The sequence below is a fragment of the Tubulanus polymorphus genome, chromosome 7 (genome assembly GCF_964204645.1).
Source record: "Tubulanus polymorphus chromosome 7, tnTubPoly1.2, whole genome shotgun sequence".
Lineage (NCBI taxonomy): Eukaryota > Metazoa > Nemertea > Palaeonemertea > Tubulaniformes > Tubulanidae > Tubulanus > Tubulanus polymorphus.
The window spans coordinates 12,042,766-12,067,764 of record NC_134031.1 but is presented as its reverse complement, the minus strand read 5'-3'; the positions used below and the strand labels follow the sequence as shown (position 1 = coordinate 12,067,764).

The following is a 24,999-nucleotide window of genomic DNA, read 5'->3' as shown; positions in this document are numbered from 1 at the left end:
GTTCAATCACCCACTTGCAGTCGTAGGCGTAATCGGGTCTGACAAAGATATTTATATATAAAGCAATACAGCAGCCCCATCTGACGGTTAGAACAGATAAGCTCCGCCCCTTTTTCTACGTCAGAAGTTAGGAGAAACCATCACCTGGCAGAACTCCGGAAGTTCGGGAGAGCCCATACAGAGCAGAGCAGGGTGTACGGCTGTGTAGTGTGTATATGATTTACACTTACAAACTGCAAGAATCTTCAAGAACATTAAGATATATTTTTTTCCAAAAACGCGTGTTCTCAACACATTGTTCATATGAAATTCATTGGGCAATTAAAATAATCCTTTGCTTCGAGGTTCGGTAGGGTTCATCTCCTACAGCAAACAATGAACCCGACCGATAGGTCAATGCGCATGTCCAGTTACTATTCGCGGTGATGCGAGAACATTGAGTCTAAGCCTAGCCAAAAAGGAAAAAGGTAAGCTTTCTTTATTAGTTTGCCGATCTTGCATGTCCTTTTTACATGTAACATCATTGGAGACATTTATCCATAGGCCAAATGCAGTATATTTCAACTTTTTTAAATGGACGAAGGGTACCATTATGTACTCTGCTTTAGAGGTACATGCCTTAAAACGACCAGCACGTGCTTTGAACTTAACCGTCGATTCTTTATTCGTTTTACATACACTGCATTGAAGGAATTCTTTTTTATGTAAATCGAATAGAGATGGACTTCATTCTTTGATTAGATCAATACAAGTGTATCATTACTGTTTATTGTCCGAAGTATGTATTGCATTGATATTTTGAAATCATCAAAACCATGGTTTGCCGACTTGATAAACTCAAAAGTAGTTGTCATTGTCAGAAACCATTTATGGGATATTTAATGATACAAACAAATACGCTTGATATGCTTAATAGAATTGTAGGCCATATTGCATAATCATGAAAATCATTTTGTTATCAGGCAGTATTCAGATAGGAAGGTTTTTTCCTTATCTGTAGTTAGTACCAGGGAACAAATAGAATACAGTCAACCTCGGCTATGCCATCCCCGCTTTATCATTATAAGTGCTTGTTCTTACAATATATTGCTTCCATTCCCTGTGTGTCTAATTTGTACTCAATAATTCGTAGACCCATTCTCCATTTCTATGTTAGACTATGTATGTAACCCGTATCAGTTGTCGGGAACGTAGACCTACATCTGTAGTGAAAAGAATATTAACAACTAATTTAGTAATTGAGGTCAGTGGGAAATATGAGTAACTTAGAAGTAATCGCTCAATGTCTAAGTCTAAAGCTTCTCCATTTAATGATGGCTGGTATTTCGTATTGCTTTCAAGTGTGATAGTAGTTTAAGTTCAAGAGTTTACGTAGACAATCTAAACATCTGTAAACCGGCTATTGTACTGGTTATGCACTTAAATCAGTTTATATGGTTGATAATTCATTAGTAGAACTATGGGTTATCTTGTATCCGTACATCACCTAATCTATACTAAAAAGCCGAGTCCTGAGTGATAGGCAAACACCAAGATTGACTGTAGTAAAATCACGTCATGATTACGTAGTGTCTTGATATAATTGATTTTATATGCCACTTAAATGAATGCATAATTGGGGGACATGAATATTATAATAACTCTGTGACTAGGTAGTGTCCAGATATGAATAGTTTTATATGCCAATAAACTGAATGTAGATGTGTAGATACAATTAGTAAAATCACTTCATAATTAGGTAGTGTGTAATATGAATATTATAATAACTCTATGATTAGGTAGTGTCCAGATATGAATAGTTTTATATGCCAATAAACTGAATGTAGATGTGTAGATACAATTAGTAAAATCACTTCATAATTAGGTAGTGTGTGATATGATGGGTTTTATATGCTATTTTACTGCATGTAGAATTGTAGGACATATATAAATAGTAAAATCACTTCATCATTAGGGAGTGTCCAGATATGGTGGGTTTTATATGCCACTTTACTGAATGTAGAATTGCGGGACATAATGAATAGTAAAATAACGTCGCGATTATCTAGTGGGCTGATACGAAGGGTTTTTATACGCCACTTAAATGTATGTAAATTTGTAGGACATATATGAATAGTAAAATCATTTCATGATTAGGCAGTGTCCTGATATGCTTTTGTATGCCACGCAGCGTAATGTAGAATTACAGGACATATATAAATAATATTAGTTCTTAGGTAGAGGGTCAAGATAATTAAAAATCCATAGGAGCAAAAACCATACAAATCGCATTTTGTAATGAGTAATATATATTTATTGTAGCGAACGTTTTCCGGAGTAACATTATCCCCTCTTCAGGCATAGCGCGCAAGTGATTAAATGTTCATATCATACTGGTATTTATATAGAATAGGACGAAGCTAATTACAAACAATTTCAATTAACTGAGTGACAAGATGATTACAATATAAAGATAATTAATTATACACAATCTAAATTACTGAGTGAATATATTTGACTAGTAGTTAATTATCTAAAAACGTATTATATGAAAATTTAATCACTTGCGCGCTATGCCTGAAGAGGGGATAATGTAACTCCCGAAAACGTTTACTATAATAAATATATATTACTCATTAGAAAATGAGATTTGTATTGTTTTTGCTCCTATGGATTTTTGATAAATAATATTACTGCATGATTGGGTAGTGTCCGGATTTTAATGTTTTTATATGCCACTTACTTGAATGTAGAATTGCAGGGCATATTTAAATAGTGAAATAACGCCATGATTATCTAGTGTCCTGACACTAATGGTTTTATACGCAACTTAAATGTATGTAGAATTGTAGGACATATACGAATAGTAAAATCACTTCATAATTAGAGAGTGTCCCAATAGGTATGAACGATTTTTTTCATATGACATTTAACTGGATGTAGAATTGTAAGACATATATAAATAGTGAAATCACTTCACGATTAGGCAGTGTCCCGATATATGTGCCACTTAATTGGATGTAGAATTGCAGGACATAATCAAATAGTAAAATAATGGCATGATTATCCATTGTCCTAATATGAATGGTTTTATACGCCACTTAAAATGTATGTAGATTTGTAGGACATGTACGAATAGTAAAATCATTAGGCAGTGTCCTGATGCCGTAGGTTTTATATGCCACGCAACTGATCATGTACAATTGTAGGACCTACACAAATAGTAAAATCATTTCAGGATTCGGTAGTGTCCTGACATGAATAGTTTTAAATACCCCCTAAATGAATATAAATTTGATGATGAGTTCTATATGTTGCGAAACTGATTAAAGAATTGTAGGGCATACATAAATAGTAAAATCACTTCATAATTAGAGTGTCCCAATATAAAGGGTTTTATATTCCACTTAACTGAAGGTAGAATTGTAGGACATATATAAATAGTAAAATCACTTCATCATTAGAGAGTGTCCCAATATAAAGGGTTTTATATTCCACTTAACTGAATGTAGAATTGTAGGACATATATAAATAGTAAAATCACTTCATCATTAGAGAGTGTCCCAATATAAAGGGTTTTATATGCCACTTAACTGAATGTAGAATTGTAGGACATATATGAATAGTAAAATCACTTCATAATTAGAGAGTGTCCCAATATAAAGGGTTTTATATTCCACTTAACTGAAGGTAGAATTGTAGGACATATATAAATAGTAAAATCACTTCATCATTAGAGAGTGTCCCAATATAAAGGGTTTTATATGCCACTTAACTGAAGGTAGAATTGTAGGACATATATAAATAGTAAAATCACTTCATAATTAGAGAGTGTCCCAATATAAAGGGTTTTATATTCCACTTAACTGAAGGTAGAATTGTAGGACATATATAAATAGTAAAATCACTTCATAATTAGAGAGTGTCCCAATATAAACGGTTTTATATTCCACTTAACTGAAGGTAGAATTGTAGGACATATATAAATAGTAAAATCACTTCATCATTAGAGAGTGTCCCAATATAAAGGGTTTTATATGCCACTTAACTGAAGGTAGAATTGTAGGACATATATAAATAGTAAAATCACTTCATAATTAGAGAGTGTCCATTGTCCTAATATGAATGGTTTTATACGCCACTTAAAATGTATGTAGATTTGTAGGAAATATACGAATAGTAAAATTATCAGGCAGTGTCCTGATGCCGTGGGTTTATATGCCACGCAACTGAATGTAGAATTGTAAGACATCCACAAATAGCGCCCTGATATGATAGTTTTATATGCCACCTAACTGAATATAAATTTGTACTGCACTTAGCTGATGCAGTATTGTAAGACATATATAAATAGTAAAATGCTTTATGATTACCGTAGGTAGTTTCTTACGAGTCGAGTTTTCTATGCTGCCTAACTAATTATAGATTTGTAGGACATATAAAAATAGTAAAATCACTTCATCATTACGAAATGTGCCAATATGAAGGGTTTTATATGCCAGCGATATAGAATTGTATATATAGAATTGTAGGACATATGTAGTAATAGACATAAATAGTAAAATCATTTTATGATTAGGTAGTGTCCAGATATGATGGGTTTTATATGCCACATAACTGAATGTAGAATTGTAGGACATGACTAGTACAATCAATGCAAGATTAGATATTGCCCTGATGTAATTATGATCTTTCAAGAACCGGTGCGATTCGTGAAGTCTCTTTTCTCTGTCATAAATAAGTTTAAGAAGACTTTTTAACAATCCTTCAATACAGTGTTTAAGATGAATACAAAAACGATGTCCGACTGCACAGTTCTGGCTTGAATGGCATTAGTTTGAAGTATTTGCTCACAAAAGTTACAAATTATCTCGAGAAAACTGATGAAACACAAAAGTGAATAGACTAGCAGTGTATGCCTGACATATCTGCATGTCCGTTCCTAAATTCTAATTTTTTTTTGGTCTGACATCGATTTTTTGAGTTCCCTATAAACTAAACTTTTCAACACATACCGGGTACCTCAATTAGGTCTTAATACGACCAGTGAAACTGTAAGTAAATCATCGTTTTATCCATTTTAAACTGTTTTGCATTGGAGGATTACTAAAAAAAAGTCTTCTTTAACTCATTTCAATTAGAGAAAATAGACCCCATTTAATGAACTACCGTTACGTAAATCAATTTTAACAATATTTTTCTATGCCTAGGCCCTTGCCATTTGAAAATGTTTGCAAATTATTCAAAGAAAATCATGGTTCGTAGGCACGGAAACACAAGAAACATCTTAGAATTTCAAAAAATGGCTGATCTTTTCTGTTTTCGACACGAGAAAATGAAAACCCTTTGGCAATAATTCAATACAGTCTAAAATGGCTATAAAACGAGGATTTATTCAGGCTGCACAGTTACCGTACACTGGTCGTTAAGACCAATTTAGGGTATGTGTTCAAAAAGTTAAGCGAAATATCCCAAAAAGATCGATTTCACACGAAAATAAATTAGCCTTATGCCCGCATCTAAAATTGATTAGTGACATAAAGTCGGTATTTAACGGTTTTGTTCGGTATTTAGGGCTACCGGTTAGTTCGTTGCTGCGTTGAAGGTAGTCTTGTACCTAGCCGTCGTTCTAGGGAACCGGTAACAACGACCGGTATTCAGACTACGTTGAAGGTCGTTGCTGCGTTGTAAACAACCGGTGGACGTGCAATATTTTCATTACTACATTTACGCCCGTTTCATTAAAATTCTGGCTACAAAATTTCTTATATTGACATACATTGTACCGCATTTCTAATCAGGATTGCAGAAAACGCTAAATTCATTTACACACACATTCAACTATACTTATAGGCCTATAGTACACCAGCACTAGCACATTGGATGTGAGTAACCTGTCCTTGTTAGTATTTAGTAATCGGTTGGTGGTAAGCTATTATCTAATAAAATAAAGGCCTCCTCCCAGCTAATCCCTGATGGCCTGAATACCATCTGACCTAGTACTAGTCTGAACAGACTGTAACAACTGCTGTTCAACAGTTGTTGTTACGGTTCCCTACCTACAACCTGTTTGGAAAACAACGGCTAGGTACTAGACTACATCTGACCTTACTAGTAGTATTAGGCCCTATCTCTAGTCTTGACCGAGTCATCTCAGATAGGCTTGTAATTTGTACTTTTACTGCTAACGTTGATAATATCCAGAACTTAGAGAGGCCCTAGAGTATATACAAATAGGCCTACAAATACCTACCGGTATAGGAATTGTCGTGGTTTGTAAAACAGTCCGATCATCATAGAAACCAAACCTGATGTGCTGACTGATATTCCGCGCTACAGGCTGATACTTTTACCACTGCACAGTAGGCTACAGCTAACCTGCTGAATCAGCCTAGATTATAATCCAAATACCGGTACCAACCTGTCATTGTTACAGGTTCATTGTAGGACATGGACCGGCCTATAGCCATGCCTGCTTACTAATTAGTTTCACTTATTTAGGCCCCCTAGTAGTAGGCCTATAGTGATACAGAATTCTAGCATATTTAGGCCTTGAAGCTTGGAACTAAGCACCGGTGTTGCACAATGAATTTTTTCTTTATTGTATATTTTTGACAGCCAATTTTTGTAATTTATATCAAGTGCTACTGCTATTGATATGATATGCAGTGACGTGGCCGTTGGTCTAAATGGTTTTTTTTTTGCAAAAATCAATCGCTTAATTCTTTTTTATTTTTTTTATGTTTCAAGGTGAGGATTTGTGTTCTGCCCAATTTGCAGTATTAATATCTCGGTTAATAGGGCAAAGATACAAATAAGCCTGCCCATTATCATAGCACCTTATTCTTGGTTGTATTTTTCAGGTGAGATGCCGAGACGCATGACACCAAGTCAGGTGGCTCTTGAATTTATTAAATTTGGCAAAGATCCAGAAGAGGCATTCGAAAAAAAAGTTGTCAATAGCGAAATAGGTAGGCTAAATTATACCTAAATGGAATGTTTTAACCCTATCAAACCCTAACCCTCCTGACCTTCTAGACCCCAACCCTATCCTAAACCTAATGAGGCCTATAGGCCGAGAAGTGTTTTTGATATATAATGAGGACAACATAATCTTTAGCCCACTTGGGACTTAAGTCCCAGTGGACTATTGCGTTCACTTTTCATCTGTCGTCCGTTTGTCCATAGACGGAATCAAGTTCTTTTGGGAAGTTTTGAAGTCGCTTCAATGGATTGTCTTGATCTTTAGTTTTTACATGTATCTAGATACATCTTCTGCCCGAAAACTGGCCTGATCAGAATCAAGATGGCCGACTGGTTGCCATTGTTGTTCAGCAAAATCAGCACTTTTTACATATTTTTGATGTTATTAAGGGAAATTTTGAAACCCTTTGATCAATTATCTTGATCATTCACATCTGTTTGTATCCCCGGTGCATCAGCATAAGAAAAATTGTGTAGATCAGACTTAACATGGCCATCATGTGACCTTTTTTATGCCCAAGGTCATTTTTGGCCTGAATTCCGAGATCTGGTTATACTATGAGAAGGGCTCTTACACAGGCCTATCAGACAGATACTTTGATCAGTCAAGCGTGATGCAATCAGTGACCATCTTCGTGTCATCAGTCCTCAGAAAAAGGTTTTTGAAGGAAACTATGGACAAGTTTTGACTTATAGTCTTGATATTTGATATAGGCCTATAGTATCGCTGTCATAGTATTCATCTCCTCACGTGGAATTGGGGTTACCCGGGTTTTTGTTCTCACCACCAGGGAGAGTTGAATATAGAATTACATACAGAATTACAGAATTGGTACCTATTGATATTTTGTATGAGTTTCAAGGTCATTGGTATGGTAACCACAATGAATGGCAAAATTGTATCTTGTGACATATTCTATGATTATGGGGCCGATTCTTTTATGCAGTCCGTATTCTCCGGATTGAATATCCTGATTTGTGCATAATGGAATAGTTGTTGAGAATCAAAATGGCGGCTTCCGTAACTTTTCTGAGTTTTAGGAGGCAAAATTCATGCGTCGCCATTTTGTCACGTGGTCTCTCCGCAATCACACCGGTCGACAGATTGGAGAGAATGGACTCTCCGAACTCTCCAGAAATAGTCACCTGATCAATAAAAGAATGGAAATGGAGCGTCCGGATTATCCGTACTGCATAAAAGAATCGGCCCTAGGCCACCAGGGGCATTGAAGAGCTAAATAACTTTTATTATATTATATTAGTATTTTCATATTGTATTGGTCTCTAAGGATATTTTGTAACCACAATCAATTACAAAATTGTAGCTCATGACATGTTCCATCATTGATTGTGGTGAGTTGTAAGGTCATTGCTTTCTTAATATGTTCACCAGGGGGCGTTGAATATTCCGTTTGTTAAGCATTTCTAACCACTTCCCAAGTGGGCGTGGTGTCCCTGGACCACTAGTTTACTAAATTACTGCTGCATCTGTATGATATCCACTTTTTTATAGAATATCTGTTGTGTCAGTCCGTAGACAGAATCCAGTTATTTTGGGAAGTTAGAAAACACATGGATTGATGTTTGGTTTATACATATATTACCCTGAAACACCTACAGCCCAAAGACTGGTCCTGTCAGAATCAAGATGGCAGATTTCTGTTTGCCGAAATCAGCATTTTTACAGATTTTGATGTTTTCAAGGGAAATCTTTTAAGACGCTTCAATTATCTTGATCTTTCAAATAATATTTTTAATGCCCAGGGGCCCATCAGCATTAAAACAATTGAGTTGATCAGACACAAGAAGTCCGTCCTGTGACCTTTTTGGTGCCCATATAGCTCAAAAATCTCAGTCTGAAATCCTCAAAAACCTATATCGGTAGCTTCCTTGACTTAATAGCAGAAACTGAGTATTTCCATATCATACCTATTAATACATTGGCATATTTTGTTACCACAATACATAGTAAAGACATAAATAAACAATCAATGCAAAATTTATGTCATGGTTTCTGTAGTTCACCAGACGTTGAATATTAACATTTCCAGATGGTTGAGCATTTCAAACCTTTTCTCATCTGGGCATGGTGTCCCTGGACCCTAGGTTTTAATGTAGGACCTGAAGGAATGGTTTTTAATCAAAGATAATACTTTTTTCTGATTAAGGATATGGATTATTCACAAAGAAAGCAGTTTGTAGAGGGGATTTTTTGGTGGAATATCGTGGGCTACTCCGTGATGTGAAGGAAATCGGGGATGACGATACATATGTCTTTGAATTTCAAGACAAAAAGTTCAGTTCTCTGTGGTATGTAGGTCTATTGATTTTCTAACCAGATATTGCCCATCAGGCTACTTAGTTTACACTTTAACTAAAATAAGTCATTCAAAGCCTAACTGTTACCTGTAGGCCTGTATCATAATTTGATACCACCCATCTTCTTAAAGTATATTAGGCCTAATTGAATACTCTAAATATGACTTTTACCATTTCAGCATTGATGCCTCAATTGATGATGGTAGTTTGGGACGGCTCATCAATGATGGGTGGGGTGGCAAAGAAAACTGTAAAGCCAAAACCGTCATATCTGAAGGAAGGCCCCATATTGCATTTTTTGCTATTAAGGACATACCCCCCAAAACAGAATTGCGGTATGATTACGGGGTGACTGATTATTGGTGGAGACAGGTAAATTATGATGATTTATTTTCATCCAATTTTGTTGCAGCGAAGCTCTCATTCAGTTAGAACCTTACCCTCCCCTTCACCATACATCCATACTTTTTGTATACGCTTTAGTGCCTTATAGTAACAACCTCTAATGCAAGCATTTGTGCATCAAAGAATTAGCCCTAAGTTCAAAGCTTGTAATTTTTATCAGAATGACGACTGAGGTTGTCAATTGAAAAAAAAGTATCGTGAACATAACCTCAATATCTCCAATTATCCTTGACAGCGGGTCCCGAGAAGAAAGCAGTTTATGATTCGTAACGCTTGTCTTTATTAATGAATTATCAGTAAATGATTTATGCTGGTGTTGAAAAAATTAAACTTTGGTTATGAGTTACGATGGTCCAACATCAATGATCATACTACATGGAGTATGGTGCATACAGCAGTTTATAAATGCAAACCCCCTCCCATACACAACCATAGACATTTTAATACAAATTTTCAAACCCCCTCACCCTACTCTGTGTGTATGTACTGATCCTAAGAACATCGACTGATCAATTTCTTAATCACGATAAAAGTTCCTCTACAACTAATCATTGTACTATAGATACGCCGTGTAGTATCTTTGTTTCTACTGATGCATTTGGGTACCATATTGTATTTCTGTGCTGCATGAATGAGCTACATTTGCTTATTTGCTGATTTCTTCACTGCTTCCATTATGCCATTCTGGAAAATTATTTTTGTATTCAACATATAAATAGGCTTCTAACAAAAAAGAACTTAATGCCTCAGGTAAGCTTGTTAACCTGTTGGGATTAAAATTTTCTAGATTGAGTCAAACTTGCAAAGTACACCCAGCATGCTGAAGCTTGCGATTGTCATTAGGCCTATGTAGATGGAATTTGGTTTAAGCATGGAGAATAAAAGCAAAATGAGTCTATCATATTCAAATGTAAATTTCAGATTTGCCTTGCATTTCATGGCTTACATAAAAACTTGCTGTATACAGGCTACATTTGCGCCATGAGATTTTCTTCATGTACTGTGTGTGATAACTGTGCATGAATCTGAATTGAGGGTGTCTATCAGGAATATGTGTTAATTCTGCGGTTAATAAATATCATTGGACTTTGAAGATAAGATAGGTTATGTTAGATGCAACTTGCTTCTTATAGGTATGCCCTATGATGGTAGATGATTCATTTTGATACACCAACGACCATAAACTATCATTACCCAATTTGTATAAGTGAATGATACAGTATTGGCTTAGAAGCATTAGGTTGGAACACAACCAAGGGCGGGTAGTTGAATTATGCCTTTTATTATGCACATATAAATCCAGCTTGCATCCACCCCTCAGAAATGTTGCTCTTTTTCTCTATAAGATTTGTATGTCCATAAACTCAGTTTATACATTTACCGGTATACTTTGTTGAGCCGTCCACCAGAACAGCAGAAATAGACGAATTTGAATCATTTTGCATGTGATAGGCCTAACCTTATATATATTCTAACCTTATATATATTCTATATATATATATCTGTTGTATGCTTTTCAATTTTTATGGTTCCCTTTTGTTTCATTGAATTATCTCATAATGCATATTTTAGATAATGAGCAATGTTAAGCATGTATTCTTTGTGTAAAAAAACTTAGGTTCAGTCCTATTGGCCACCCACCATGATAAATGTTTTGTTTTAAGGTGAATACTATACAGTGCTATAATTTCCTGATGGTCTAAGTATGTATCGTTTGATAAAAATATATTTTTAACATCAATGAAATTGGTTATTATTTATGTTAGAAATAATCCATTCTCATGAAGTAAACATGATCTTTGAAATGCATGCAGGGGCGTATCAAGCGGGTGGTCTCGAAGGTCTAGACTCGTGCCTTCCCTTTGAAGTTGCCCTTCGTACAGAGATAACTTAAACCTATAAATTTAACATCTCAGAAATTTCATCTTTAAGGGTTGATTTATTCAAAAGTGTATCTAACCCTAGATGGAGGGACCCCCCTTAACGAATTTGATATGGCTGCTTTAACCGAAAATGCCTCGTATTTACTTTTTGAACCCGCCTTGCAATTTTCCTATTTCTACCCTTGGCAGGTAATTTGATTTCTTTCCCTACAAATTGAACGGTAGGATTGGAAAAAAGACAGTAACCAGGCATACATGTTTTGTCGATTTTTTACTTTCTCTTGACACACTCAAAATGAGGTTGATATAAAACCATGTAATTTTCATGGATCACATTCAAGATGGTCTACTGGCAACATGTAAGCCTATATTTTGGGAAATTACCTACTCTAGGTATTGTATTAACACCCTGTAATTTCATTTTCAAGATAATGTATTGACTTCCAAGTCTTTTCGTCAACACAAATCTGGTGAAAAAAAAAATCATGATTCTTGTTCTGGTAAGTAAACTCATGAAATAACTTAAGCTTGTATAATGCAGTAATAATTGGCAGCAGATTGCTGTATCATTGTATCTGTCATTTGATTTTCTAGATAATGTATTGACGAGTAAATGTTCCAGTGATGATTCAAAACAAGTTTCTGAATTCACGTGTTCTGGTAAGTTTACTCATTATGTAAATTTTTAGCTTGTATAATGCAGTAATAGTGGTCAACAGGTTGCTGTATCATTGTATCCGTCATTTGATTTTCTAGATAATGTATTGACGAGTAAATGTTCCAGTGATGATTCAAAACAAGTTTCTGAATTCACGTGTTCTGGTAAGTTTACTCATTATGTAACTTTTTAGCTTGTATAATGCAGTAATAGTGGTCAACAGGTTGCTGTATCATTGTATCCGTCATTTGATTTTCTAGATAATGTATTGACGAGTAAATGTTCCAGTGATGATTCAAAACAAGTTTCTGAATTCACGTGTTCTGGTAAGTTTACTCATTATGTAACTTTTTAGCTTGTATAATGCAGTAATAGTGGTCAACAGGTTGCTGTATCATTGTATCCGTCATTTGATTTTCTAGATAATGTATTGACGAGTAAATGTTCCAGTGATGATTCAAAACAAGTTTCTGAATTCACGTGTTCTGGTAAGTTTACTCATTATGTAACGTTTTAGCTTGTATAATGCAGTAATAGTGGTCAACAGGTTGCTGTATCATTGTATCCGTCATTTGATTTTCTAGATAATGTATTGACGAGTAAATGTTCCAGTGATGATTCAAAACAAGTTTCTGAATTCACGTGTTCTGGTAAGTTTACTCATTATGTAACTTTTTAGCTTGTATAATGCAGTAATAGTGGTCAGCAGGTTGCTGTATCATTGTATCCGTCATTTGATTTTCTAGATAATGTATTGACGAGTAAATGTTCCAGTGATGATTCAAAACAAGTTTCTGAATTCACGTGTTCTGGTAAGTTTACTCATTATGTAACTTTTTAGCTTGTATAATGCAGTAATAGTGGTCAGCAGGTTGCTGTATCATTGTATCCGTCATTTGATTTTCTAGATAATGTATTGACGAGTAAATGTTCCAGTGATGATTCAAAACAAGTTTCTGAATTCACGTGTTCTGGTAAGTTTACTCATTATGTAACGTTTTAGCTTGAATAATGCAGTAAAAGTGGTCAACAGGTTGCTGTATCATTGTATCCGTCATTAGATTTTCTAGATAATGAATTGACGAGTAAATGTTCCAGTGATGATTCAAAACAAGTTTCTGAATTCACGTGTTCTGGTAAGTTTACTCATTATGTAACTTTTTAGCTTGTATAATGCAGTAATAGTGGTCAACAGGTTGCTGTATCATTGTATCCGTCATTTGATTTTCTAGATAATGTATTGACGAGTAAATGTTCCAGTGATGATTCAAAACAAGTTTCTGAATTCACGTGTTCTGGTAAGTTTACTCATTATGTAACTTTTTAGCTTGTATAATGCAGTAATAGTGGTCAGCAGGTTGCTGTATCATTGTATCCGTCATTTGATTTTCTAGATAATGTATTGACGAGTAAATGTTCCAGTGATGATTCAAAACAAGTTTCTGAATTCACGTGTTCTGGTAAGTTTACTCATTATGTAACGTTTTAGCTTGAATAATGCAGTAAAAGTGGTCATCAGGTTGCTGTATCATTGTATCCGTCATTAGATTTTCTAGATAATGAATTGACGAGTAAATGTTCCAGTGATGATTCAAAACAAGTTTCTGAATTCACGTGTTCTGGTAAGTTTACTCATTATGTAACTTTTTAGCTTGTATAATGCAGTAATAGTGGTCAACAGGTTGCTGTATCATTGTATCCGTCATTTGATTTTCTAGATAATGTATTGACGAGTAAATGTTCCAGTGATGATTCAAAACAAGTTTCTGAATTCACGTGTTCTGGTAAGTTTACTCATTATGTAACTTTTTAGCTTGTATAATGCAGTAATAGTGGTCAACAGGTTGCTGTATCATTGTATCTGTCATTTTATTTTACAGATATTTCATTGATTCGTGAGTGTTCTGGTGAAAAGAAAATTTCTGAATTCACAGTTTCTGGTAAATAAACTCTATTTCTCTATTCATATGTGTTAAAAGTTCTATATTTAGTAAAGGGGCATATAAAACCTATCCTACCTTAATGAGAAAAGATTCACCATATGTCCTACAATTCTCCATTTACTTAAGTGGCATATAAAACCATTCACATCAGGACACTATCTAATCATTAAATAATTTTACTATTTATGTATGTCCTACAATTCTGTACTTGGTTAAGTAGTATATATAACCCATCATATCTGGTCACTACCTAATTGTGAAGTGATTTTACTGTCTATATATGTCCTACAATTCTACATTCAGTTAGGTGGCATATAAAACCCTTCATATTGGGACACTCTCTAATGATGAAGTGATTTTACTATTCATATATGTCCTACAATTCTACATTCAGTTAGGTGGCATATAAAACCCACAATATCTGGATACTGCCTAATGATGAAGTGATTTTACTACCTATGCATATCTTACAATTCTACATTCAGCATATAAATCCCATATCAGGACACTATCCCAAACCCAATATCCTTTTCAAACAAGTTGAAATAGACCTTTCCTGTTCATGAAGAATTTGAACAATTTTATGCATCACAATTCTATGTTACATTATAATCTAATACATTATATCACCATTGCATGCTTTACTTATGTTATGTTGCAATAATTGTCAGGTTGCTGTATCATTATATCTGTCATTTGATTTTCAAGATAATGTATTGATGTGATGATATAAAGAAAGTTTCTGAATTTACCTGCTCTGGTAAATTAACGTATTGCATAATTCTTTAACTTGTAACATGCAGCAATAATTGTCACCATATCATTTATTTTTCAAGATGATGCATTGACATGTGGCCCTTCTGGTGATGTTGACAATGATTCTGAATCCACCTGTTCTGGTAAGATAACACTTGTTTGCATAAGCAGTTATAGTTGTTCACAATTTAATAGCTGTATCGATGATATCTACCGTATTTATGCAGTTACTGATAGTTACATAGCTTTATTATTCACAAGATGCACATTTCCAATAATCAGCTATTTGAATGATTGAACATCAATGAGCTGCCAATATAGTTATCTTTGGAATTTGTTTTATTCCCAAAATTGGACTAGCTAACACTACTTACCCACTGATAATTGAAATATATATTTTCTTCAAATAGTTTTTGAGATGTTTTGGCTTTTCTCTACTTTTAGAATTTTCAGATGGCGAGGAATTACTTGAATCTTCGATATCTCAAGCTATAATAAGTACGTTACATTTGAAGTGTACTATACCTTTAAACCTGGTTTTTGTTCATCCTAAACATTCATATTTTGTGAGTGTAAGGAAAACGATCGACTTGCAAGATAATGCCTTGCGAGAAGAAAGTCAAAATGCAATCGGTCTTCAGAGAGTGAAATCATGTAAAAGTGGTTTCCCTTCTTTTGTGGGTGGGGATTAGAGCACATTGTACGAACTTTTGTCTTTCAAGGAGCACATACTTTGTGGACAAGACATGTCCTAAAATGCATCAAAAACTGTGATATAAAAATAAATTGCAATCCATATTACTTTACACTCCCTATTTCATAAAAAATATCCTTCGGTCGTTGAAAGTGTTGAGCATAGCTTGTGTCATTAACACGTAGATACTAAGGGGGAGGGTCAATGCCGAAAAATTATGCCAGTATGGATAATTGAAATAATTGAAACTAATCTATTTAGGTTTTCTGCCACATGACTATGATAGCGATGAAGAATTACCATTTTTTTATGAAAACAAGGAGGGAACCTGCGGTAAGTGAACGTTATGATCTTATCTACCTTAAAAAGGTGCATATTAACTGAAAAATCTTACACATTAACTGAAAAATCTTGTTCTAAAGTTGTATTAGGCATATTGCGTTCTAGTGTCAATTGTCCATCCATAGGTAGAATCAAAGCATTTTAGGAAGCTTTGGAGATATTTTAAAGGATTGTCTTAATACATGTATCTAGTACTTTTGAGACAACTGCAGCTCAAAAACTGGTCTTATCAGATTCAAGATATGTGACCAACAGCATTTGTTCAACAAAAGTTTTCATGGAGAACTTGTTTGATGTTTGGTATATATAATATATGTATCTCTGCCCAGAGCCTATTACTACTGGAAAAATTGGATCAATCAGAGGAAAATGGCGTAGTCTCTGTAGTAGTCTCTGTAATCTGTAGTCTCAATTTCTAGATCTTTAGATATGTTTGGATCAGGCAAATTTTGAGTCATCTTAGTCTCACCAGTCCTCGCTCATGGTTGGAATGGTTTTTTTTTTAAGGAGGGTACCAACAATTTTAACTTGTTATTTATGTTGTTGTTATTTATGTTGAATTTGTTTTGTTGAATAGAAATTATCCGATATTGTTCTCCCCACTAGGATTAATTTGAACATTGAAATTTACTTTGGAAATTTGAAATTTACTTTGGAACCATTCAGTTTTGTACCTATTATCTATTGCAAAGTGAAAAAGCACATGAAATTTTCTGTCATTTCATTGATTTTCATGGAAAATAGTTTGTGTATTCGCACCAGCAGGAATTGAACATTGAAGTATTGTTAGACAGAGGTTAGAGTGATAAAAACTTGTAGTCCAATGATGCCTTCAAAAATAACATGAAATAACGCAAAGATGTTATCAATGTATGTGAATATTAATTCAACAGTTTCTACGAGGTCAAAAAGTCAAAAATTCAGTTCAGTAGGATATTTGTTTTTTAGATATTGGATTTAGATACAACTTTGACAAGATTTTTATTGAGAAGCCGGAAAATTGACTTTTGATTGTATTGAATTGGGTACATGTAAAATGGCTAGGTCTACCAGATTTGATTTAAATTCATAAGAATAGATCTGCAACACCAAACATGTTAAATTTTGGTGGTAGTTTCCTAGGTATTCATTAACACTTGATAGATGTCTTTTATTTTATCTTCAGCTACTACCACTATTGATTACTCAAACATTCTGAAGATGCTCACTCTGAGTGCACAGAAAAGCTATGAGAATCTGAAAACTACTGTTGGCTATTTTGCAAGTAGGATACGGGAACTTGAGTATAAGTGTTTGGACAGAAAACTGATGGTACATGGCAGGTCATTAGAAATTATGCAGAAATGTGGTGATATGGTAAATGGGGTGCTCATGCCTGCAGATGTATCTGGTGATGGTAACTGTTTGTTCAATGCAGTATCAGTCGGTCTTTGTGGGTGTGAAGATCTAGCAACTGAACTTCGTGTTCGCACTTGTATCGAAATGGTTGAGAATTCTGACTTCTATCAAACTCGAAGTATCGAATTTGGATTCGATTTGATTTCACCATCCTTCGCAGATGCATGTATTGCTTGTGCAATACACAACAGTTATTCTTCGATGCTGACAATACAGGCACTCGCAACAGTTATTGATAGGAGGATAAGATCAGTATACCCCTCGGTTAATGGGTTATTGGATAATCGTGTGCCTATAATGAACCATATATTAAATCCAAGAAAAAATTTGACTGGCACATTGAGGCAAGCACCTTTACTCGTAATGTGGACTACACATTCAGAACTTAAACCTGGACACTGGAATCCGGATCATTTTGCCCCTTTACTGCCAAAAGATGTATTTGAACCGAAAGCTGGAACCTCTTCACAACAGGATGCAATTATAAAGAAAAAAAGGCAAATTGACTCATCTGACTCTGAAGATCAGTCAATTGATGTTGACATTCCAAAAAAGCGGAAAAAAAGAAAATGTATATCAGATTCTGAAGATGATTACATTCCTGATGACGATCTATGTGATAGTGATGATGATAATCTCCATGAAATTGATCCAAATGATAACGATATTGAGGAAGAAGACTTTGGAGATTATCTGTCAAGACTGTCGGCTCATTTGAAACATGTTACTGTTCCGACATACCAGTCAGTAGATGGCAAGCGGGACTACCGAAAGGCAGATTATTGTTTGTATTGTAAGCGTGTGTTTACTTCGAAAATATCCTCGCATTTGTGCAGTATTCACGCGTCTGAACCAGAAATTATAAAGTACCATCTGATACGCGATCCAAATGAAAAAAAAAAACATATGCGCTTACTTCAGAATGAAGGAAACTTTCGGCACAATTGTAAAGTGATAAAAGAAGGACATGGTACGTTGGTCGTTGTCCGTAGACCCAATAAAACGGATAAACCACCAAATGCAGTGGACTACGTACCATGCGAATTTTGTAAGGGTTTTTTCTACAAGGGATGCCTTTCCGAGCATGCGACACGTTGCCACTTCAAACCAATGGCAAAACAACCAGACATCAATTACATAAGAACCTCTCGAAACATGCTATCACCATTTGTACCAAGAATCGATGAGGATATGGTTGCATTAAACTTGATATTCAGCAGAATGCGAGAAACAGTTGCAAACCCTGGCATTCCTGGCATTTGCGAAAAAGACGAATTAATTGGTGAATTTGCTTTGTCATTGTACTCGCGTTTAGGCACTGCAAAGGAGCAGCGCCGAAAAGACCTAGCAAACTTGAGAACAAAGGTCCGTTTACTCGGTATGCTACTGAAAGCCCTGAACGAGAACAATGGCGAAGAAAACTGGATATCGCTTTCCTCGTACCTGAGAGGGCCACATTTCCATCAGATAGTCAAATGTGTTAAGAAGTTAGCTTTGGAAAAAGATTCCCCGAGTGTGGCAATAAATTTGGGGATTTACATCAAACATTGCATTGTCCTCAAAATGAGCATGGGGATTTTTGAAGGAGACAAAATTATGCAAGAAGAGGGAAGAGATTTCGAAGTAGTTTATCGGGCCCATTGGAACAATACTGTTTCGTGTGTTGCTAATCGAAGGATTAAACTTAGGAAACTCAATCAAGGCAATACACATCCAGTGGCAGATGACTTAGTAGTCTTTAAAGATTGGCTCGACTCTGAAATTGATAAAGCGTTGATGATACATGAGCCTACTTCAAAACAGTGGAAACATCTTGCTTATGCTGTTCTTGTCCGTATAGTCCTTTTCAACCAAAGGCGGATATCAGAAGTGGAAGAAATGATCATGAGCGATTTCGAAAATATTGTGCCGGATGCCGATCAGAATCAAGAGATCCTGCAATCACTGTCTCTAGCTGAGCAGCTTTTGGTCAAACGGTAATTGTTGTTTTAAAATTGTCTTAGTCATATGCTCTTATCTAATTTACAAGATATGTTGGGTTGATTTTGGAGAGTTTTTTGTAGAATGCGTGTAATAGAAATCCGAGGGAAGAGCACTCGCAGTATTCGAGGTGTATACATTCTGCTTACTGAGAAGATGGTTAAAGCTATCGAACATATCCTCGATACCAGACAAAGTACAAGTGACTTCATTTTTGCTAGGTAACATCAATTCTGAAATCAATTAGACTTGTGGCATTCTATTTAGCATGTATAAAAGACGTGTATAAAAGACGTGTATATAGCGTGTATAATAAGAACATTCAACAACGTATATCTGTTGACATTGACAATTTGGATAGATTTTACTTCTATCCATCTTCAGCGATTTAGAAGAGTTTTTATATAACTCTGAAGATGGATAGAAGTCTATCTGAAATGTCAGTGTAAAGTTTCACAGATAAAGCTATGTGGGTCTTTCTAGGAAGAATGCTATTTTCTGATTTATACAGTGTTTGCACTTTCCTATTCAAATAACATTAACCCATTAACAATTGCAATACGGATTTTGAATGTTTCTTGAATGGATTCGATTATTGCAAGGTTTATTTTATTATTATTAAGGTACAATCATTCCCTTTTTGAATGTCAATTGATTAATAGTCCTGATAAAAATCTTAATCTCTCATCACAACTGATATAGTTTTGTTCGTGGGCATCTACATGCTGAATAATCAAATAAGTTAGTGCTTACCAGGCCATGCAGCCATTTTTTAGAAAAATGTCTTTGTATACAGTATATACTTTACAAAGCAATACAATCTGAACCTTTTTTAGTTCATATCGTGACAGGTTTTGTGCAAGCATTGCAAATCCATCATTCATTTTAGGAAACGTGCTGACACACCACTTGACGGTTGTACTGCAATGCGTGAAATGACAAAATTGTGTCCCGGACTGAATGCACCTGAACGAATTAGATCGACGAAGCTCCGATCTTTCTTTGCAACTACACTACAAGTAGGTTTATCATTTACCAATGAACTAGGATTAGTCTTATTGCAAGCATTACAAACCTCTTTAAAATACAAACCACAGTATTACAATTATAAATGTTGTATATTTATATTACCTGATTAATAACCTGACAATTTAAGACTACATGTATATGGGGGATTTTTTTCTGTCTTCCTGATATCAGGTGTTATCTATATTCAAAAGAATCATTAGGTTAATTACTTACTGAAATTTAGAGGGCATGTGACCGTTAAGGTCATGTAATCATCTAGACAGTACTTGATCATGAAAGGATTTTCCCATTATATATATATCCTACAATTCTACATGCAGTAAAATAGCATATTAAACCCATCATATCAGAACACTACCTATTTATGAAGTGTCTATTTATGTATGTCCCACAATTCTACATCCAGTTAAGTGACATATAAAACCCATCATATCAAGACACTACCTGACCATGAAGTGATTTTTCCTATTTATGTATGTCCCACAATTCTACATTCAGTTAACCAGTATATAAAACCTATCATAAAAGGATGACAAGTGATAATAGACAAGTGCTGATATCGGATCCTGTATAGGCCTAAAACATCCGTATCAGGACATACCTTATCATGAAGTGCTTTTACATGTACTATCATACAAGCCTAATTTCCAGCCCTGTATGTATTAGTGAATGAAATTTTTAAGAATATAAAATAGAACCTTCATTCATCAAGAATATCTATAAAGAAGGTAAAGCTCTGGTCTTCGAAAGACATAACAAGCAATGATTATAATAAATCAATGATCGGCTATAATGATACTTGTGAATGGAAATTATATTGTGAAGTGATTTGAAATGGATGAAAGCCCTAAAGCCAGTATTTGGGTTTATAACTTCAGATTTTGTCTATGAAGCCCAACGAGTTGAAGATGGTGGCTGATCATATGGGGCACGATGTGAAAATTCACGCAGATGTATATTGCCTCCAATCTTCACTCGTTGAAAAAGCGAAGGTAGCGAAGGTGCTATTGGCTGCCGAAAATGGCATTATGGCAAGATTCAAAGGAAAGTCATTGGAGGATATTGATCCCGATGGTAAGTCTGACTTTACTGATAGATTAAATATTTTAGTATTCTCTGCTATGACAGCAGTCACCCGTGTGTGTGTATGTGTACATGTGCATTTATTCATTGATAACGTTTTAGCACTCCCATTATCCTTGGATTATGCCGATAAGTGGACTGAGTGTGAAGACAGTGAAAACAGTGATGACAGTGATGACAATGACATGGTCGATGCAGAAGTTCCGCCAAAGATGGAAACTAACCAATCTGAAGCGCAAAGTAAGTTCATGGATAGGGTCCATAGTGATTAAACCACCTTATGGACGGTATAACAATCCTAGGGGAAATGGGGCCTATTGTGAGAACCTATCAGTAGTCTTGATGCAATGGTTTGTGTAGCATTTTTATATGATTTTGTTTCAGATGAGAAGTCACGTATTAAGAGGGCACCCTGGACAAAGGGAGAAACAGATATTTTTTTTAAGATATTGCATAACTATTTGAATAATAAGCGAATGGCACCAGCAGTAGACTTGAGAAAAGTAGTTGAAGAACTTGGTGGTAGCCGAACTTTGCCTCAGGTTCGAACGAGGCTACATAATATTATCTCGAAGAAGCAGAAAACGAAATAATATAGGGAACCTCTAAATGTATGGCGTAAATATACTGTCAAAATTAAAATAGCATTTTTGACGCGTCAATCGATGCGTCAAATTCACTTTATTTATGTTTTGTAATAATTACGTTATTGTTTAGCTGTAGCAAGAACGTACATATAGAACATAGTATTGATTGTTTTGCCATGCGAGTGAGTTTTGGAGAAAGTTGGACATGCATATATAATGCACCAAGATAGCGATCGTAAATCCGAGAAAAATACATTTTTTCGCTCAAAACTAAAATTTACTCATTTGGTCGTACTGGACCCATGGTCCTAATTAAAGATATGTGAAACTTTGTTTTTGCCACTAAGCACTGTGCCCAATGTAAATAATATCTATATATTGATATTCCGTATGTGGAGTTTTCTTTCAATGATTGCTTGTTTTTGTTCTGATCGATTTCTCCTTTTATTAAAGCGCAATGATTACTGTTTAGAAGAAAATGTTTAAACAAAATCAAATATATTACCGGTATATAAATTGTTAAAGCAGTAAATGAAAAATGACCGATCTGAATAAATGTTAGAATTTCCCTCATGCCAGTCTTACACCTGTTATAGAAATGTAATGAACTAGATTACAGGAGAAAATGTGGAGAAGGTTTTTTTTTTAATGATGTGAACATAAGTAAATGGTGTATTTTTGTAGACTAATCTCATTCCTATCAGGTATATTTGTTGTAGGCCATTGATTTCAGGTTGAGAACATAATGATTAAAAAATGTGATTAGTTTCTGTTTTATCTGCAGTTGACAAAATATCATACAATCCAATGACTACCGGTATAACATATTTGATTTGGGATAGTAAACGCATCGAGTTCCAGGTCAGCTAATCTTTACACAATTCTTATGAAACATAGCATGAATTTCCATATTGGAACTTGAATTATCGCCTAACTGAAATAACGAAAATCACTGGTCCTAAATGATTTGAGTCAGAAGGTATCGACTGTATTTTGAATGTATGACATGAATAATATTAAAATATTCCATTGGCAGAATATCCAACTTCCTCGTGGTTTACAATTCTAGGGTTGATAAATATATCAGAATTATCTTGTAGAGTTTGTAAATTTGCTAATGCTTTTTTCCTAATAAAGAGATTTCCAATTTTCATTGAAAATTTTGTTTTGTTTCTGTTGTCAGATGTATCTGGATATTGAAAGCTTTGAAAGGACTTTCATTCCCTCAATTAGAGCCATATTTCAAAAATGTGAATAGAAGTGAAGAGTAGAGAATATTCCGACAAAGCAAGGAGAAATATGGAAGTTGTATACCTTACTTGGACGAAGCTCTGTAGGAAAGCCTATCGCAATTGTTATGAATCGACCCAGACCTGTTAGAACCGACTGTTGCCCGGTCGCTTACAATAGAATAGGCAGTGAGATAATTCGCTGTTTAGTAATGTCTAAGCGTTTGGCCTCAGGTATTCCACACGAAGGGCATAGTTTCAGTTATGTTACATGTATAGGTGCATGTATTTAATTCATGGGGCATATAGGCCTATATAAATTGTGAGGTTTGCATATCATTAGCATATAATTATACATATATGCCCCAGAAACGTATATAATTCATGGGGCATATAGGCCTATATAAATTGTGAGGTTTGCATATCATTAGCATATAATTATACATATATGCCCCAGAAACGGGTATTAAAATAGCACCACACAATTGGGTTTGAGCCCACAAACCCCGTTAATAGTATGTTTTCAGTATATATATATATATATATATATATATATATATATATATATATATATATATATATAATATATATAAATATATATATATATATATATATAAATATATATATATATATATATAAATATATATATAATATATATATATATATATATATATATATATATATATATATATATATATATATATATATATATATATATATATATATATATACGTATATATATATATACATAGTGTAGACCATATATTGAAGACCGCAACGTCGAAATACTAACATGGATTACGTCGATGGTTTTCCTAGTTGTAAGCTGACGTCGCTTTACGAGTTGATTTCTACGTTATATCAACGTGGACTTAAACCAGCATTCTTTTAGAAACTCCCTGAATCATTATTGACAATATTTTTTCATATTTCATATATTTAATATTTCTTCATTTTGAAAACCCATGAGCTCAAACGGTCCTTAGTTAAAACCAATCACCATGATACTCCTCAAATAACTTTTTGATGGACTTTCGGGGCAGACATCAATGTAACATATCCTCTATATCGATGAAATAACCATCTAATATATATTGGAAAATACAATGGTAATGCAAACGTCGCATTAAAAATATGTAATTAACATACCTAAATCGAATTTCGAATCCACCAATCGATCGACGTCGCGGCCATTTAAGTTCATTCAAGTCGAGGAAGAAGGCAGTCGCGGTGAACTTTTTGAGAATTTTCAGGTATATAAGTAGTTTTGAATAAAGCTAAACCATCGTATTTCATTAGCTATGAATAGAAATAGCCCTTATAATGCCCAAACCTGCTACACGGTTCATTGTCTCAAGCTCAGGTGAAATTCAAGCCATTTCAACCTAGATAATACCATTTTCAAGCTGTTTTTTCAGGCACGTTGGAAGCAATTTCCGATAGTCGCAGCCAACTTGCCTATTTTTAACAGGTTCATATAAAAATGCTAAAAAAGAGGTAAAATTTTGATTCATTTTACAGTGGAACCTCATTGATACGATTCTGTTAGAGATGAAACCTGTTTATCACAATGTTTTCCAGCATTTCCTAGCTTAGATATTTATATCAATTAATATTTGGATAAGGCCATCCCAAATTAATTGTCTATTTGCCGTTACACCGGCTCAAATTTTTGGAATAAGTCAGTAGGTAGGTAGAATCGTTTTTTGCAAAATTTTAGGGCAAAGAAA

General features: G+C 34.6%; 2 protein-coding genes and 1 long non-coding RNA gene across 5 annotated transcripts in view; 2 read left to right on the top strand and 1 right to left on the bottom strand.

The window, feature by feature from the left end:
* LOC141908713 (uncharacterized) overlaps positions 1-24,999 on the bottom strand; it is a 112,953-nt gene that overhangs the window by 52,940 nt on the left and 35,014 nt on the right. The gene's annotated exons all lie outside the window — the stretch shown is intronic.
* On the top strand, positions 9,508-12,181 carry LOC141907973 (uncharacterized). Its single transcript, XR_012619565.1, has 3 exons — positions 9,508-9,654; positions 11,999-12,070; positions 12,165-12,181. It is a non-coding gene; the product is annotated as an uncharacterized LOC141907973 (long non-coding RNA).
* On the top strand, positions 12,430-23,311 carry LOC141908381 (uncharacterized). The gene is made up of 17 exons (XM_074798418.1): positions 12,430-12,434; positions 12,598-12,716; positions 13,137-13,202; positions 13,623-13,688; positions 13,947-14,012; positions 14,109-14,168; positions 15,008-15,070; positions 15,372-15,425; positions 15,883-15,954; positions 17,129-19,337; positions 19,425-19,562; positions 20,231-20,360; positions 21,249-21,444; positions 21,556-21,693; positions 21,838-21,995; positions 22,725-22,744; positions 23,224-23,311. Exons 1-17 carry the CDS (start codon positions 12,430-12,432, stop codon positions 23,309-23,311), a joined length of 3,648 nt encoding a protein of 1,215 aa, XP_074654519.1.